Source organism: Sinocyclocheilus anshuiensis, unplaced genomic scaffold (assembly GCF_001515605.1).
Source record: "Sinocyclocheilus anshuiensis isolate Anshui unplaced genomic scaffold, SAMN03320099.WGS_v1.1 scaffold1469, whole genome shotgun sequence".
Lineage (NCBI taxonomy): Eukaryota > Metazoa > Chordata > Actinopteri > Cypriniformes > Cyprinidae > Sinocyclocheilus > Sinocyclocheilus anshuiensis.
In genome coordinates this window covers 37,458-55,876 of record NW_015549669.1, presented here as the reverse complement: position 1 = coordinate 55,876, position 18,419 = coordinate 37,458, and the positions used below count along the sequence as shown (strand labels likewise).

The window sequence follows — 18,419 nt, the reverse complement described above, 5'->3', positions numbered from 1 at the left end:
TATATTATGTGGAAAATAATGTGTTTTTTTAACCTTAAACCGCATAAACACATTTCATTACACCAAATACACAAAATAATGTTCTTTTTAGCAGCATCATATGACCCCTAGTTCATATTCTGCGCTCATCTGTTTTCCTGGACATAGCATGCTTTATTAGTAAGGTGTGCACTGAATGTGGCCTTTTAATATCACTGTCTCTGAGTAGGGGCCGAGTATGCAACATCTTTTTTTTACCTCTTCATGCATTAACTAAGCGTTTTCTTTATATAAGAGGAAAACGCTTAACGTGTAAATAAACACGTTGCGTTCACATTTTGGGCTCATATGCGTATCTGCACATAGTATGCTTTACGATTTTGTCTTTATCTCTGTCTTGGTACAAGCCACATTAAGCGTTATTTGTGTTGAGCATTGTATAATGTCTCTGTTCAAGTTCTGCTAATTCACAAGCCAAGTGAGAGTCATAATCGCAAGGGTAATGTTAATTATTAAAACAAACAAAATCAAAACTATCAAAAACACGCAGCTATATAATTATTTTATTGAGTAATAGGCAGTGGGTTTAATCAGTGACATTATTAATAGATTTACTATCTGGCGTCTTCTCGTCATCTCCACGACCTGCTTCCCTTTGTGTTTTCATACATAGAAAAGGTGAAAAAACATATCACATTGTCCAGTTTCCTCTCAGAGCGATGATCTGAGTTACTATTGCAATTCTCGATGCAGCATGAATGAGATACAATGGTGACATTTTTCACAATCACGACAGAAAATCAAACTACCGCGCTAAACTCAATAGCGGAAAGGCAGTGTGATCCTCCCAGTATGGCGGATAAACAAAGAAGTTTCCCAGAACTCAATGCGGCGTGACGTCAGCTTCACATTCTCTTTAGTAAGACAATAGGCGCAGACCAATCGGCCGATCGGTCTGCGCAGTGCCGATGCATCTTGAGCAAACCTAATGGGGGCAGTCGTGGCCTAATGGTTAGAGAGTCGGACTTGTAACCCAAAAGTTTCGGGTTTGAGTCTCAGTTCCGGCAGGAATTGTCAGTGCGGGGAGTGAATAACCAGCGCCCTGTTCCACCCGCAATACCACGACCCTTGAGCAAGAACCAAACCCCCAACTGCTCCCCGGGCATATGGCTGCCCACTGCTCTGGGTGTGTGTTCACTACTGTGTGTGTGTGCGCACTTGGATGGGTTAAATTCAGAGCACAAATTCTGAATATTGGTCACCATACTCGGCCACACTTCACTTCTCTGTCCATTCTGCTTTTCACTTCCTGCCCTCCATCTGAATTTCGCTCGTGATCAGAATCACGTATCAGAAAGCCTTTCCTAGGAACTGAAGTTTAATAATTGTTTCCTGCACGTTCCCTTATTTGCTACGCCCACCGGTACGAGATGACTGTAGGGATTATGCGCAACAGACTTCCGTATCCTGTTATCCAGGTCTCGTCGCTTCCGGTTCAAGCGTTTTGCATATGCTTCCTTACATATGAAGCAGTTTTACTCATGCGGACTGATATATAAAAGTTTTTTTTTTTTTTTATTCTTTTCACATTTAGATATAAAAATGTAATAAAACGTCAACAATAAAAACAGCTAGCTAGTTTAACTGATTATCTTAAAAGTCCATAGGCTGTTAACACGTTCTCCGACAAGCGGAAGCGATGAGACCTGTTTTCCGGGTTTTGTCAGGTGATGTTCGACATATACCCTATTATGCTGCAGGTTATGTTCTGTGTAATGCATTCGTGCAATACATGTGTTTTCCGGGTTTGGTCAGGTGATGTTCGACATATACCCTATTATGCTGCAGGTTATGTTCTGTGTAATGCATTCGTGCAATACATGTCAGTACATAAATACATTTGTATCTGATTAGTATATGTCATGCATGTTATTGGTAATGTCTGATGTTTATATCGATCAGGTTTTACTGTTTATTTCGGCCGTAATTTGCCAAACTAATCTGCTGAGTCATCACCAGCCACACTAGTGTTACGTGCGAATACAGCGAGAGTGTTTGTTTATATAACTGCTTACAGCACTGTGTTATCTGGTGAACTACTGTATTTTATTTAACTATATTGTTATGGTTGTTATTACGGATTGAAATACAGACTTTATGTCAAGTATATTTTGTATTATGTTGATTAATTTCTTTGAGCGTATTAGTGCAATGAGACACAAATGTTAGATGAATATTTTTGTAAATTATTTCTCTTTATTTCCTTTTGTAGACCATTCCGTACAATATCACATCTGCATACCTCAGATTGAAAATAAGCACCTCATCATCAAGAATCTCTTCTCAGATCCATATTCGGCCACCTGAGCCAGCTGGAATCTTGGTTGCAGTGGGACTTCACTGCAAATGATATTATAATGTTTACAAAATGTCAGGTCAGCCGTTTTGCTAGCTAATGCCGTCCTCAACATGAGGCGAGATTATATAGTCAGAGCATTTGTCGCTGAGAAAAAGACAAATTTTCATTTTATCTTGCATTACAGATTTTATTTTCAGGGTTGCAAGCAACCTAGTAAACGTGGGTGACACTACAACTTATCCTGGAATAAGATTGAATGAAGATAATACACATTTGTTGGGATAAATGGCTAAAATGTGTTCAAAACATTTGACAGCTTATCTTTAAACATCATAGATAATACCATGTACATACATAAACGCCATGTATAGTCAGTAAGTTAATAGTTTCAATAAAATGTATCCAGTTTTGTGTAAAAACATATGGTAGTTTGATAAATACTGATATAAGAAAGATAAGTTAAAAATCATAGGATGCAGTATCTCATGCAGTGTCCTTGGTAGTATAGCACATTTTATCAAATTTAGAATTCTATAGTGAAAATTTGAGTAGTTTGCACATTGCAGAAATAGTGTGAGTATGACAATAGTAGGCTATGTTATTCTGGACACAGATCTGTTCAGTAACTAAGTGTAAAGTTCAACACAAGCTGTTTAAGATAATATATGGATCACAGCCAATTCTGTATCATGTACTTTTACTGCCCTCTTGTGTTCATTATAATATAGTTCTTTACAGAGGAAGCACCTGACAAAATTTTTTTTTTATAATAATTCTGTGCAAGTTTTAACACATTTTAATTTTAATAATGTCACAATATTAATGCCGGACTTAAAAAAAAAAAAAAAAAAGAATGTAATCAATTAGATGTGAAGACTTGCCAAATATTAATAGAACATAGATAATAGTTGGTCTGTTACTCATAGTTAGTTCTGAGGAAAAACTCAGGATCCTTTTGATTTGATATCTTATGTAGTGACATCTAGAGTGCAATAATGGCTAAATGCTGTGATATTTTACTTTAAGGTTGCACTGACTTTATCTTTAGGGATGAATGCTGCAGGTCCAGCCTCTCCTCTGATCTCACTGAACGTTGGTTGTCATGGCAGCTGTGTGCCGGTGGGGGTCAGCGAGGAAACTCATCTCTGTTTGCTGTAGCTCATTGCTCCGCTGTAATATCAGCACCGGAGACACCTGGGCCCGCTGACACAGGACCTCAGAGAGAGCAGTGGACTGGCAACCCCCAGTGATTGCTTTCTCCAGCGTCCGGAACTCCACTCAGTACACACCATTAACCTGTGGCTCACGGAGCAGGACATATTAGTAACCTCACTCATAATAACTTCCTCAAGACGCACACACAATAGACACTGACCTGCAAAGAGTCACTAAACCCCCCAAAAAAAAGGCACCAATCTTTTGCTTTGTCTTGGAGCAACCAAGTGGAACTAATCACCAATGTCACTTTGGTGATAATAAAATAATGGCAAGGCATCAGAGTCCAAATAAATTGCATGTGTTGACAGGTTCCTAAAGTTTTATGATCCATTTTCTTTATAGGTCAAGTCGCCTTTATTTGTATAGCGCTTTATACAATACTGTGTCAAAGCAGCTTTACAGTGTCAAACAGGAAAATAGTTTGTCAATAATGCAAGAGGACGATAACAAAGTGTTATTTTTCAGCTAAAGTCAGTTCATTGATGATTCAGTGATGTCTCTATAAATGGTGTATGTAAACAACAAAATGTATCAATCAGTCACGAAACATAAAAATGAGTTTATGCACATTATGTACAGTACAATACCATACTATCAATCACAAATGCTGCTTACTTTAATGATATGTGTTGATCTGATTGGGTCAGTTTTGAAACCAGATTATGTTAAAAAACAAAATGAAATTATTAAAAGTATTAAGCAGTAATAAATGCACCATTGTACTGTTCATGAGTGTGCTGTTACAGGTTTACTTGCACAGACAAAAATTTCTGTTTGGTCATCTCTAATAAACATCTGTCAGTAGCATACTGTATATGCAAAATACATTTACAGTATGCTCTCACAGACAAGAGGAAATAGAAAAGAAAATACTATCCTTTCCTGGTCTTCAAGTACAAGACAACTGAGGGAAAACACATGAGAGAGGGGAAAAACCTTATATAATGTCATGTCTTACCTGTATTTTGAAGTATCTTCCGAGTGTAAGATTACCCACAGTTGCTTTCATAAAGAGCATTATGTCATGATTAAAAAATATGACAAGTATGCTCATAAAAACACCTCCCATATCATCACATCTCTTTTACAGTAGATATGTTTCGCAACCATAAATGTAAATTCTCCACCCATTTATGAATGAAATTATGCAACACAAGAAAAGTTGGAAAATACTTTGTTGTGCTTATTTCAAGATACTCTGCTAATTGTATGACTATTTATTAATTGTCTACCACCCTGTCAGCTGGTTATCAGTACTGATTATCATATTTTAAGATTTTTGTCTAATGTGAATATGCAGTATATTACAAGCAGTTCCTTGAAAGTGTTTTCTTTCATAGACCGGTCAATTCAAAATCAAAATTCAAAGAAAAAGAAAAAAAAAAACGTTCAAGAGTAATTAAAAGTACAATATTAAATTATTGAGAATCTAATGAGAAATAGTATTGAAAAACAAACAAACATCCACATGAATCGTGAATTTAGAGTATGGGAGACATGTGCTTAATTGTCAGGAAAATAATACAGAAACACAAATCTTAATGATCCTAATTTTCTGATCAGTACTAATACTCAAAAAATACAAAACAATACAATACATAAAATAGGAAGTGAATAAGGTGCTAAAACAGAAATACAGGAACTGAAAACATCCAAATGAAAATAAAATACGGGGTATAAAATTAAACAGACCATGAATGAAGATTGGAAAATATGAATATAAAACTAAAGTCTTAGTGTAATAAGGTCAGCAGAGACCTTATTGATGATTCATAATGAGACATGCAGTCTGTGCGATTTAAATATGTGCAATTAACATTTGGCCTGTCGTGATCAGTTATGAGACACCAGTGACATTTGGCATCGTTAATATCAAAATGAGCATGTCACTGGTGTGAATATATTAAAACATGAAAAAGATGATGATTTAAAAGCTTATTTTTCTCACACAAAGATAGCATAAGGCTTCAGAAGACATGGATTATCACACCTATCACTTGTATGGACTACTTTTATGCTGTTTTGACCGACTCTGGTGAACATTCACTTTTAATATATGCGAAAAAAGTAGCTTGAACATTTTGTTAAATTTTTCCTTGTGGATTCCGTAAAGAGAAAAAGTATACTGCTTTAAAACAACATAAGAATGGGTAGTTGAGGAACTGAGGAATGAATTAAATTAAATATTATTTTTTGAAATGTATGTTATTTTGTGAATACAGTGAATACAGGTCTGTCAGTGCTAAACCTACATTTCATTTTTCATTTTTTTATTTTTTTATTTTTATATATAAATGTTTTGACATTTGTTATTTTGTGAATACAGTGACTATATATGGTATATTCCTTAATATAAATGTAATTAAAATCTTAATGGCTTCATTTTATCAATACAAATTGGTGTTTTCTTTCTTTTGAATATATGGTGAATTATGAACCAGGCATTTCTGGTTTAAGGTTATTTAGACAGGTTCAAGGTTATTTTGTTTGCATTCATCTGGACATGGAAGAGGTATATATAAAAAAAAAAAAAAAGAAATGAGTGGCAATTCTTTGTAAGCACATTGGTTTTTCATCGTTTGGTGCTAAGAAAATGAAGAATACACCTCATAATATTATATTCATATGGTATATTAATTTTTCTCTTTTGGTGGCATTTCGTCACCCAGCATCAGACATTTCAGATAGTTTCTAACGACCAACTTATTCAATGTTTTTTTTTTTTAAGATACAGCATGATCACCAAGGTCTTGGCCTTGCTGTGAAGACCTCACTTCTCTCTCTCTCTCTCTCTCTCTCTCTCTCTCTGCCGGGGGAGGAACAGGTCGAGTCACCTGAAGCAGGAAGTTGAGGAATAAAGGTGTCATTAAAACACAAGATCAGCGCTTTCTAGCGCACACATACGCGCGTTATACATCACCGGACTGATCACTGGGAGAATATGGTAGGTTAGATTTAATTATGTTTTATAAACGTTTACATAATAAACGTGTATTGCGTAACAGCTGAGGCAGGCATTCACACTAGTAGTTTAAATTAAAGTAACGCTTTGTCCTTCTTACTTTAAAACTACAAACAGTTTAGAAGTTCCTTTAGTATTTTACCCAGGGTCCGAAGGGCTGAAGCGCAGTTTAGTTGAATGCCCCCTCGAGCTTGAAACGTAGACAGCGGCGAAGTTGAGAAGGAGAACGTTGTCAGTTGTATCGTAGCGTCATTGGCAGTATATTAGAGTTTAGTCGTGTATGTTTGTATTATAGCCCTGTGTCTGTAGGAGTTTTACACTGTATATGGTCTCTTATGTAATCGATGAATCAGAAACTCTTCATGGAAAGTGTTGTAGAAGTAGGGGAAGATATGTCATTTATTAATAATAGAATTTAACAGATGACGCCTGGAATGTACGATTTTAATAAGCAGATGCTCACTGCTTTGTGTGTAAAAAAGTTCACTGCATTAAATATCTACAATGTTAATACTGCAGCAATTAGTAAAAGCAAAGAGGAAAACTACACCTGATATAAATCTCTATAAATGTATTTTGTTTATCATATGCATTTGGAGTGCATGAGTACATAATGTTACCATTATCCAAAGATGATGCCTGAGCCCCTTGGACAGTCTGGAAACAGATTTAAAGCAATTTCCCACATTTATTAGTAAAATAGCAAGTCACTACTGGGTTGATCTCCATGTATATTGCATGCACTAAACCATTTTCACTGGCCTAGAAATAGTCCTCTACCCTCAGATAAATAATTCTGTCAAAATTCTGATAATATTGCAAATAAATATCAAAGTCAACTCAGAAACAACACGAAAACATGTAACCTTTGAAGGATAGATTACGCTTTTAAAACTGTTGTACTTTATATTTACTTTATTCTAATATGTATTTTAAATTACAAGACTAAAATTTTAAATACGTTTTTTTTTTTTTTTTTTGGCAATATCCATGCATGAAATTGTTTATTATTTTTGGGAGGTTGATGGAGGATTAAATTGTACTTATACATAAATGATATGGTCACTGTAATTGTGTTGTTCATTAAGTTATTACTGATCTTACATTTATTACATTCATTACAATTATACATGCTCCCCCTATTTAGTCTGTTTTAATGGTGGGTAATATTCCTGATCACATTTTTAGTCATTTTCTCAAATTATATGGAAACTTTTCCTAGCAAAACTTGGATTTTAATAACCCTAGTCAAAATTCCTATAGGAATGTGTACAGGATTCCTAATATAATTTAGAAACAATCCTGAAGGACCCTATAATCATTCAAGAGTTTACTGGATTTTTATTCTGATTTGATAGTATATGAAATTTCACTTGGGTGGGGGGAAGTGGCAGTATCAAGACAAAGTGATGTTTGCAAGTTGTAATGCATTCTTTACAACTGGTTCCCAATTACAATAGAAATTCCATACTAAAAATATATAAATTGATTGCTCAAAAGAAAGAATGAATGAGTGGATGAATGAATTTATGAAGATCAAATCATGTAAAGCATAAAATATGTGCATGTATAAAGAAACAACCTTATAACAAAAAATGACCTTGTTCTACTTCTTACATTTTATATTTATTCAAATTTATGTAAATATAAAGTTGAATTGCAATTTATAACTTGCATTGTAATGACTTGTTTTTTTTCCCATTTATTTGTTTATGTTTCAGCCTTATTCAGAAGCAAGAGCAACATGTCAGAGCAGCATATGGATGACACAGCAGCTCTTACACTGAAAAACCTCCAACATACGACGGGATGCAGTCGAGGTGTTACCATAAATCCGCTGGCCTGGGCCAAGACAGACCTGACCTCCATGACCTGCAGATGAAGGTCGACTTCTTTCGTAAGCTGGGTTACTCTCCGCAAGAGGTGAAGGCCGCCCTGAGGAAGCTCGGCCTGGGGACGGACACCAACGCGGTGCTGGGGGAGCTGGTGCGTTCAGGGGCCAAGGCCATGCCCTCCTCTAGCTCAGACAGTGATGATGGTGGGTTCAGTTTGCCCCATCGGGGTGGAAGCTCATCTAGGGGACAGGACTCAACGCTGGAGGACACCTCTGAACCCGAAAGTGACCTGAAACCTATTGTTATTGATGGCAGCAACGTGGCCATGAGGTGAGGACATGGTACTACTGGCCTTTTTTCTTCTAGAATTGTTCAGTAGTCTTTCAATCGAAACAGAATTGAAATTGAATTGGAGATTGAAAACTAAGCAGAGTTTTGAGTCTTTGCCAGTTTAACTAGTATCAACAAGTTGACATTACAAAGGGAAATTCATGACAGCTGCACTCTGGTAGTGAATAAACTTTTCCCAAATTTTACAAGGCTTTCACTTTGATTCCACTTGTTTTTAATGTTGGTTCACCTCAGATTGTTGTAACAGTAGGAACATTTTTTTTTTTTTTAAGTATTTATAAAAATGTGAATATCACATCCAAATAATGCCACAAATACAGACTTGTTGATATTTCTTTATTTGGAAGAAACATCAATTGTTTAATAATTAATTTCAAAAATAGTAACTAGTGTGTTCAATGTAATTTTACTTACCACTTCCCATAGTGAATTGCTCATATTGCCTTTGGGCTTTAAACTTAGACCTGGTTCTTCTGAAAAGGTTTGTACTTCCTCTTTATCCATGCTTCTCTGTTCTCCAATATGCAAATAATATGCACTTTTTTTTAACCATTTCGCTTCCAGGAGGCCAAGGCCTCATGCTCAACACACTCAGCAACATTTTTGGACATGCATTCTGCAAAGGTTGCACTAGGGAATTTTGTGAAAGACATTCTTCCTTGAAATGAAGGGTTTATAAGTAGTCTAGGAGAGGTGGTAAATTACAAGACTTTATGCACATTCTGTGTGAAAGACTATTAATGCATTGATATTTGCGGTAACATCATGACGTAATGGAAATGGCTGTTGTTCTTTCATGTGTTTTGTTGTTTTGGTTTTAGGACAACTTTGATGAAAGGTTTTGATCCACTTCAAATGTTGACTACTATATACTGTATATTAATAATAGATTATTCATTTAAATACTTATAAGTCATCTTGAGGCCCCCTAGTGGGCCCCGGACCCCTGGCTGCTTTAAACTATTAAAACAGTCTTGTGAAAGACTATTAATGCATTGATATTTGCGGTAACATCATGACGTAATGGAAATGGCTGTTGTTCTTTCGTGTGTTTTGTTGGATGTAGCTTCCCAGTCAAAACAAACATTTCTGTCATAATTTCTGTCCGTCTTATCTCTTGGTTTTTCTTTATCAGTAGTACTATAAACATATCTGACACGCATCTGTCAACAACTACAGTTTGCGTTCCAGTTGTTGTACTGTTGTAGTATTCCATAATAAGTTTGTGCAACTCGGGTTGTGTTTTAGCTTGCCTTCTAGTTGCATTATTGCTATAAGTAATTCCAACATCCACAGCTGAAATAATTTGTGATGGATCAAACTGTTTAGTTTTAGGTTCCTATATATATATATATATATACAGTAGTCAACATTTGAAGTGAATCATAAAAGTTCATCAAAGTTGTCCTTAGACGGCTGTGAAAATAAATCTGCATTGTTTATCCTTTTGATCTTTCATTAAAAAAAAATTCACAAAATTCAAACCTATCATTGAAGTAAAACAATTTAAAAATTGGGGAAAACTCACATTGTGAAATAAATGTTTTTTCTTCAATGCATGTTGGCCACAATTATTGGCACCCCTAGAAATTCTGAGTAAAATGTTTCTGAAGTATACTCCCATTCATATTTACCTTTTTTTAGCACACCAGTGTTACAATTGCCCAGCCATGACTTCCTGTTCCACAGGATTATAAATATGAGCAACACAAAGGCCAAATTCCCTTAATCATCCATCACAAAGAGAAAAACCAAAGAATATAGTTCTGATAAAAAAAAGCTTTTTGGCAGCAAACCCACCAGATGGGTTTGGTGCAAACAGGGATAAAAAGTAGCCCATGCCCACAGTTAAATATTCTGCTGGATCTTTAATGTTGTGGGCCTATTTTTCTGCCGGAGGTCCTGGACATCTTGTTCAGATATTGGCATCATGGATTCTTTCAAATACCAACAGATAAATCTAAACCTGACTGCCTCTATTAGAAATCTTATAATGGGCCGTGGTTGGATTTTCCATCAGGACAGTGATCCAAAGCAAACATCAAAATCAACACAAAAATGTGTCACTGAGCACAAAATGAAGCTTCTGCCGTGGCCGTCCCAGTTCCCTGACCTGAACCTTATAGAAAATGAGTGGTGTGAACTGAAGAGAGGAAGCACCAACATGGAGGTGTGAATCTGAAGGATCTGGAGTGATTCTGGATGAAAGAATGTTCTCTGATCTCTTGTCTGGTGTTCACCAAACTCATCAGGCATTATAGGAGAAAACTCAGAGCTGTTATCTTGGGAAAAGGACGTTGCAATAATTGGGTGCCAATAATTGTGGCCAATGTGGACTAGAGAAAAACATTTATTTCATTATAAGATTTCCCCCCCTTACTTGTTTTAATATGAGAATTTTGTGAATTTTTTGAATGAAAGATCAAAAGGATAAACGATGCAGATTTATTTTCACAGCCACCTTTGCTCATATTTACCAATGGTGCCAATATTAGTGGAGGGCACTGTATCTGAGCAATTCATGTGGTTTACTACAGGCAACACACATCGCCAAACCACACAGAATTATTAAAGAGCCGTTTACACAGGACTTGTAAGGAGACTTAAAAAATGTATTTGACGTGGCATTAAAAAAAAACATAACATTCATGGTGTGAGACCTAACCACCAAAGACCTCTAACATGTACAGACCAGTGGTTTTTGGCATGCATATTCACTGATTTACTCATTTGCCAATTTAATTTCTCTCTCTTTTTTACTGTCTCTCTCGTTCTCTTTTAGTCATGGGAACAAGGAAGTGTTTTCCTGCCGTGGGATTGAGCTGGCAGTTAATTACTTCCTTGACCGAGGACACAGAAATATCACTGTGTTTGTGCCTTCCTGGAGAAAAGAGCAGCCCAGACCTGATGTACCTATTTCAGGTAGAGAGACTCCCTCAGCACTTTTGGTAAAAATTGAGTCATCACAGACCGATTTGTCTGAAAAGCGAAAACGCCCATCTGACTGCACAGACTCAAATATGCCTATACTTCACACTGCAAAAAAAAAATATTTTCTTCAGCAGTATTTTTGTCAGGTTTTTCAGTAAACATACACTACCATTCAAGAGTTTGGTGTCAGTAAGATTTTTTTTTTAATCCAGCTTTGATCACAGCAATAAATTACAGTTTAAAATATATTCACATAGAAAACAGTTATTTTAAATTGTAATATATTCACAATATCACTGTTTTTACTGTACTTTTGATCAAATAATTGCAACCTTGGTGAACATAAGAGACGTCTTTCAAAAACATTAAAATATTACTGACATCAATACATTGTTGTAAAGTTGAAGCTTTTGAATCTGTTGTGCATTAATAAACAATGTGGTGTTTTCACATTGCAAAAATTAACATGTCTTCTCATCTGTTTATAACTTCAACTATAGCGTCATTTTGTAAAATGTTGCTGTTCATTAGTTTATTGTTGCAAAACAGTCCCTGTGTACATCTGGTACTGGTACAGCATACTAGTGCAAAATGGCCTTTGTATTAGGACTTCAGGTTTATCAGGCCAGAGGTGTTGATGTGGAGATAATAATCTCACTTGTTTATGTCCCTGGACTGTCTCTCTTTTGTTGTGAAAGCCCCTGCTCAGATTCCTCAAATCAATTTGAGCAAGAACAGTAATAACAAAACAAGAAGAATAAGGAAGAGTTAAGTTTCCTGTAGGTCTCAATGGGAATTCCCCACCAGGAAGTTCAAGAGATTTCCTTATCACCTTGAGTTTCACTGTGAATCTTTAATCGAGTCTGGTGCTGTGTGGTGAATTATTGCCTCTTTCCTGTTTCATAGATGATGGCCTGTGTTCTTGGGAATCTTTCAGTTTACCACCTCCCCAAAGTAGCCTTTGATATGGATACCTTTGGTGGATATTAAATGCTAATTTGGGGGAATAACCATTTGTTTTTAATCTGTAATGTAGAAAACTGGTCAAGCAAGGGTAATTGCATCAAAAATTAGTTACAGCTTAAAGGAGTTGTCTATAATAATTGTCAAATTGTTTCAAATTGATGGGAGTTATGGTCCAGTTATTCTATCAGCGACTGGCAAATAATGTCCCATGACTATAAGAAAGACAGCCTTCATTCCAAAGTCATGCTAAAAATTGTCTACAAAAGTAATGAAAAATTTAAAAAGTGTTTGTCTTTATTTCCAGATCAGCATATTTTGGAAGAGCTGGAAAGGAAGAAGATTCTTGTATTTACACCTTCACGAAGGGTCGGAGGAAAGCGTGTGGTCTGCTATGACGATCGGTTTATTGTCAAATTAGCTCACGATCTGGATGGCATTATAGTGTCGAACGACACATATCGTGACCTGCAAAGTGAACGTCCAGAGTGGAAACGTTGCATTGAGGAGAGATTGCTTATGTACTCCTTTGTTAATGACAAGTATGTTCTTACAAATATTCTTCAATAGCTGCTGATGCTTTTGGCATTACCTCATCTTATTCCTATTCATTTATCTAACCATCATCATTGACCACAGGTTTATGCCACCTGATGACCCTCTCGGTCGTCATGGACCCAATTTAGATAATTTTCTTCGGAAAAAGGTGATGTTGCTTGACCACAAGCGACAACTCTGTCCATATGGTAAGTAGTTATCAGGTTCTGTCATTCAGAATCATATATGCCATATTAACCACAAACTACTAATTGAAATACATTTCTAGGGTGGTTAATTTTATGTGTTAGTTCAGTGCAACTTATTATAAAAATATAGCCCAATAAAAAATGGACATCATTAATCATGCCCAATGACTCATCCCATATTTCGTAATAATGGATTTTCCTACCATCAAAGACATTCAAGCTGGATTTAACACCCTGTAGGCCAGTGATAAGCTCAAGCTCAATTATAAGAAAACAAAGCAAAATGGTATACTGACTTCTCAAACAATTGTAAAGTCTGATTTCAACTGCAATGTCTTTGAATTTTCTTCAGTTGGCTGGCTTTTCTTAGCAAACACTGATATATGTGATTTGATGTAAATTGATTAAAGTTCCCATATTATGCTAATTTACAATTTCATAATTTTATTTTTGGGGTCTGCTAGAATACATTTACATGATTTAAAGTTCAAAAAGCACATTATTTAACTAATACTGCTCATTGCTGCAGCAACTCTTTTCTGCCTGAAACACTCACTGAAACTCACTGTCCTGTCTCTTTAAAGCCCACCTTTCTGAAAGGTCCAATCTGCTCTGATTGGTCAGCCACTTAAAGTGTGTATCAAAAATGTAACGCCCCTTACCATAACTGGGTTTCAGCTTCAGAGGCTTCATGGGCAGCTGTAAACAGAACGATGACTATGGTAACAGTTGTGTTGGTATTGGAAGTCCATACAATGTCCAAACAGCATCTATTTGACATTGTAAAATCACCTATACAACTGTTCCTTGAGATTAGGCCAGAGTAGCCAGTAAGCGGGCATTATGCTAATGTGTAACATAGTGATGGATATAATAGCATGACTACAAACAAGACGTTTCAGGCAAGTGTTTTTTTTGCTGGAGAGATTAAATCCTATTGGTGTCAAGTTTGTTATTTGTACCTTTGCAGACTGTTTACATCTGGGGTGTCTGCTCCTGCTCCTTGAGGGCCAACGTTCTGCAGAGTTTAGCTTAAACCAGCTCCAACACACTTAGGGTTAATTTCTAGTGAAGTTTCTAGTGAGTCTGAAGACCTTGATTAGCTTTAGGTGTGTTTAATTAGGGTTGAAGTTAAACTCTGCAGGACAGTGGCCCTCCCCAGGAACAGGTTTGGATACTTCTGGTTTACATGCAAAAAAAGCTATAACACACTAAAGGTGAAATCAAAAAGCATAATAGGAGCCCCTTAAATAAATCTGCATTTCCTGTAATTCATTCATTCATATATTTTTAATCGTTTGATAGCCCTAATATTTGACCTAACTCTATATCAGAGGTTTTCAGTCCTGCTCATGGAGACCCATTGTTCTACAGAGTTTAGCTCCAAACCTAAACAAACACACCTGAATCGAGGTCTTCAGGATTACTTGAAAATCACAGGCAGGTGTGTTGGAGCACGTTGGAAATAAACTTTGCATGGGAGTGGGTCTCCATGAGCAGGATTCCCTCTGTCGACATACAAGGTGCATGAACAGAAAGAAGTACAGGTGCATCTCAATAAATTAGAATGTCGCCAAAGACTTAAACTACTTCAGTCTGTGTGCATTGAATTTATTTAATACACGAGTTTCACAATTTGAGTTGAATTACTGAAATAAATGAACTTTTCCATGACATTCTAATTTATTGCGATGCACCTGTAGACCAGGGGTGGCCAACCTTGAACCTGGAGAGCCACAGTCCTGCAGAGTTCAGCTCCAACCATAATCAAACACACCTAAACAAGCTAATCAAGGTCTAAGGGTTAGTAGAACGCTACAGGCAGGTGAGGTTTTATCAAGGTTGGAGCAAAACTCTGCAGGACTGTGTCTCTCCAGAACTGACGTTGGCCACCTCTGAAGTACACCAAGGATGGGCAAATCTGGTCTTGGAGGGCTACTGTCCTGCAGAGTTTACTTCCATCCCTAATCAAACACACCTGAAAAATCTAACCTATGTCTCCATGGTTGCTAGAACAGAATGGAAATAAACTCAGGACAGCAACCCTCCAGGACTTATGTTGCACATTCCTGAAGTAGACCTTATAACACATTTGTCGTTTTACTCTTCAGGAAAAAAATGCACATATGGGATCAAGTGTAAGTTCTACCACCCAGAGCGCACAAACCAGTCACAGCGTTCTCTAGCCGATGAGCTTCGAGAGAATGCCAGACGGTCTGGTTCAAAAGAGGACAGCAGAGTAACTGGGCCACTAAGAGGCATGTACCCAAGAAATGACCCTGGTTTTGGGTCCTGCTCACCCTCTTTGGAGCAAGAACTGGAACAAAAGCTCAACTTGGATCCCAAGAGCTCTGACGGCGGGGATGTTATGCTCCAGTACTGGGATGACATTTTGTCCACAAAAAAGCCCTTATATACAGCCACAGTGGGACAACGCAGTGCTTCGGCAGACAGAACCAGTCTGCTAGCACCTTACCCAACAAACCCTTCGTCCATTTTCAGTTCTGACTCAGGGCTTGGATCCTACCAAAGCCAGTTTTCAGATCCATCGCAGAGCATTGAGTTGCATAGGATGAGATCCAATCATTCACCAATGTCTGGTAACCCTGGTGTACCTGCAGGTGGCCAATGCTACTATGACAACATGAGTCCTTTCTCCAACCATCAGCCCAAATTTGGTGCCTGCAGCTCCCTACCTCTGCCTAACCCTGTCCAGCATTACAGTCTTCCTGCTTACGGTGCCTGGTCTTACCCTTTCTTCTTAACACAGGCAACCAGTTTACCTGAACCTATACCCTGTCCTAGCTCGCATATGTCTCCCGGTGTCTATGGAAGCCAGAAGCACTCAGGCATGCCACAGTCCAATGCTTTCCAGGAAGAAAGAGAGGAGGTCAGGAAGAAGCTTCATGCGATTTTTAACCCGCATCATGTAAACAAAGTCATGGAAATGTTCCCGCAGCTGAAAGATGCGCAGCAGTTGGCGGCAGAGGTTCTCAAACTCAAGTCCAGGGGAGAGTTCTTCTGATTCACTGAAACTTTGGGATCATAAAAAAAAAGACGGCATGCCAAGTTTCTCGAAAGAAAGAGTCTCTACATTCTCAGAAAAAATGTGCAAAAATTGTACCTTTTTAGGGGTACTTTTTTACCCTTAACAAGTTTGTAGTAGTGCTTGGTAGTAAAGGTACCTATTACTACTCTAAGGTATTAGTATACACCTTTTAGGGGGAGATAAGATACAAACTTGTCAATTTAGTGGTATAACAGCTTGTCATTGGGGCACTCCCCAAACTTTGGTGTTGTACCTCTAAAGGTAAAATTTTTGCAATTGTACCTTTATTTCTGTAGCTTTGGTAGCTCTTTTCTGTGTTTTGTGCTCCTTTAAAGTCTCAGAAACCTTAATGACTTATCACATAGTACGTGTGGTAACTCTGTATGACTACAAAGTCAAATTTGTGTCTAGATGTTTTTAAGAGGTTGATGCACATTGCATCAATTGTTGCTCCTAACGTGTAGCAAACTGTACAGTACCTTGGCTCGAAGGCTACAGATTTGGTTTTGGACAGAACCTGAAATGTAATTTGAGCAGTCTAAATATAGTTGTATGTAATTGCAGTCATTAAGGAACCGCCCTGTTTTCAATGTTCAGAGTAATTTTGTAGTTAGTAAGTCTGCTGCTAATTGTTCATTCAAAGCAGCTCCACCACAGAATCACTTAAAATAGTAGTAGGTGTGATTCCTTGTCTCCTGCACTCTTTTCATTGTATTTCTTTGTTTCGGGTATTAGGGGTGGGAATCCTCTGATAGATTTTCATTACAATACTTAAGTCAAACACTGTGATTTGACTCTGTGACGCATTGCATTTTGTTGAAACTTACCAAAGTGCTGGACATCATATTTAATTGTGCTTCAATGTTACGTTTCATATCAGGTTGGTTCTACTATGTAACTCTGAGCTTGTGGATTTTGATGATTTGAATGTACAAAGGACATCTCACATCTTTCCTTCTATGCAAAATTGACTTTCATCATCTCATTGTTCAAACATCCGCTCTCAAACAACAGAAGAGCGAATTATTTGCACTAATTAGTCATGATTTTACATTTATGCATGTCAATATGTCAAAGGCTTGACATAACGATGTATATTATACAATGAATAATTATACAAAATATTGAGGCTTTAGATGTGTCAATTCATGGAGACAATAATGATGAAAGTTATTATAATATATTATGCTGATGTTTTATCCACTGTTTTCAAATGAGCATATAGGCATTTGTGTAATCATAACACATTTATGTCTTCTAACATCTATATGAATGTGAACAAATTCAAAGACACTATCAGTGAGTACGAGTTTGTACAATTTCATGTTTTCTCTTCAGAGGAGACAGTTATAGCTGATTTTTAATTATAGCATCTGTTTGCAAAGATGTTCCATAGACATTATCTTTTGCGCTCTTGTTCTTGTTCTGTTAATTTTTCAGTTCTAAAAATTTCATAAAAGTCAACGATAACAGTCAAAGCCTTTATATATAATGCATTAAAGGTATTCATAATGTAAGTTGTAATGCGTTATATTTTTCAGAATTAATTGTAACCAAGTTTAAAATGCATTATATAGTTTGTCATGTGTTTTAATGCATTATACTTTCTAAAGGTGTAACAATGAATCGTTAAGTATCATAATGTATTATAACTATGGTTACAATTATTCATTTGAACATACAATGCAATTTTAATGCATTATATGTAAAGACTTTAAATAAAATGTTTCTAAATCAACTGCTTTAACATAGATTGTCATGTGTAGTTCATGGTGTCCAAGTAGCAACTTGCAACATGTTTATATCCTGCCAGTGCATTATAATCATTAATGTGAACAGGAAACAAGTTCTCAGTTTTGTATTGGCAAATGCAATAAAAAACAAAAATTATCTTCTTGCTTCTTGTCCCTTAAACAGTAATGAAAATAAGTCATAAAAAAGTCCTCTCACTACCCTCACTAATTAATGCCATGATTAAAGGTAAAATATTTAATAAAATTTAAAATGACAATAATAGGAGAACCAC

The 18,419-nt window shown here is 36.6% G+C and overlaps 1 protein-coding gene and 2 long non-coding RNA genes across 4 annotated transcripts in view; 2 read left to right on the top strand and 1 right to left on the bottom strand.

Annotated features, from left to right (window-relative positions):
* Positions 1-7,442, bottom strand: part of LOC107660311 (uncharacterized) — a 16,868-nt gene extending 9,426 nt beyond the window's left edge. The window contains exon 1 of the long non-coding RNA XR_001630993.1: positions 7,433-7,442. This is a non-coding gene — a long non-coding RNA (uncharacterized LOC107660311). The remainder of the gene's footprint in view (positions 1-7,432) is intronic.
* On the top strand, positions 1,775-3,746 carry LOC107660310 (uncharacterized). 2 transcript variants are annotated; one of them, XR_001630991.1, is made up of 3 exons: positions 1,775-1,861; positions 2,252-2,414; positions 3,387-3,746. It is a non-coding gene; the product is annotated as an uncharacterized LOC107660310 (long non-coding RNA). The 2 variants fall into 2 exon arrangements; XR_001630992.1 differs by lacking the exon at positions 3,387-3,746 and adding an exon at positions 2,523-2,696.
* On the top strand, positions 6,395-17,867 carry LOC107660309 (bifunctional endoribonuclease and deubiquitinase ZC3H12A-like). Its single transcript, XM_016449589.1, has 6 exons — positions 6,395-6,500; positions 8,240-8,683; positions 11,487-11,626; positions 12,906-13,140; positions 13,238-13,344; positions 15,456-17,867. The coding sequence occupies exons 2-6, from the start codon at positions 8,328-8,330 to the stop codon at positions 16,367-16,369; spliced, it is 1,752 nt and encodes a 583-aa protein (XP_016305075.1). The 5' UTR covers positions 6,395-6,500; positions 8,240-8,327; the 3' UTR covers positions 16,370-17,867.
* The last annotated feature ends 552 nt before the right edge of the window (positions 17,868-18,419 follow it).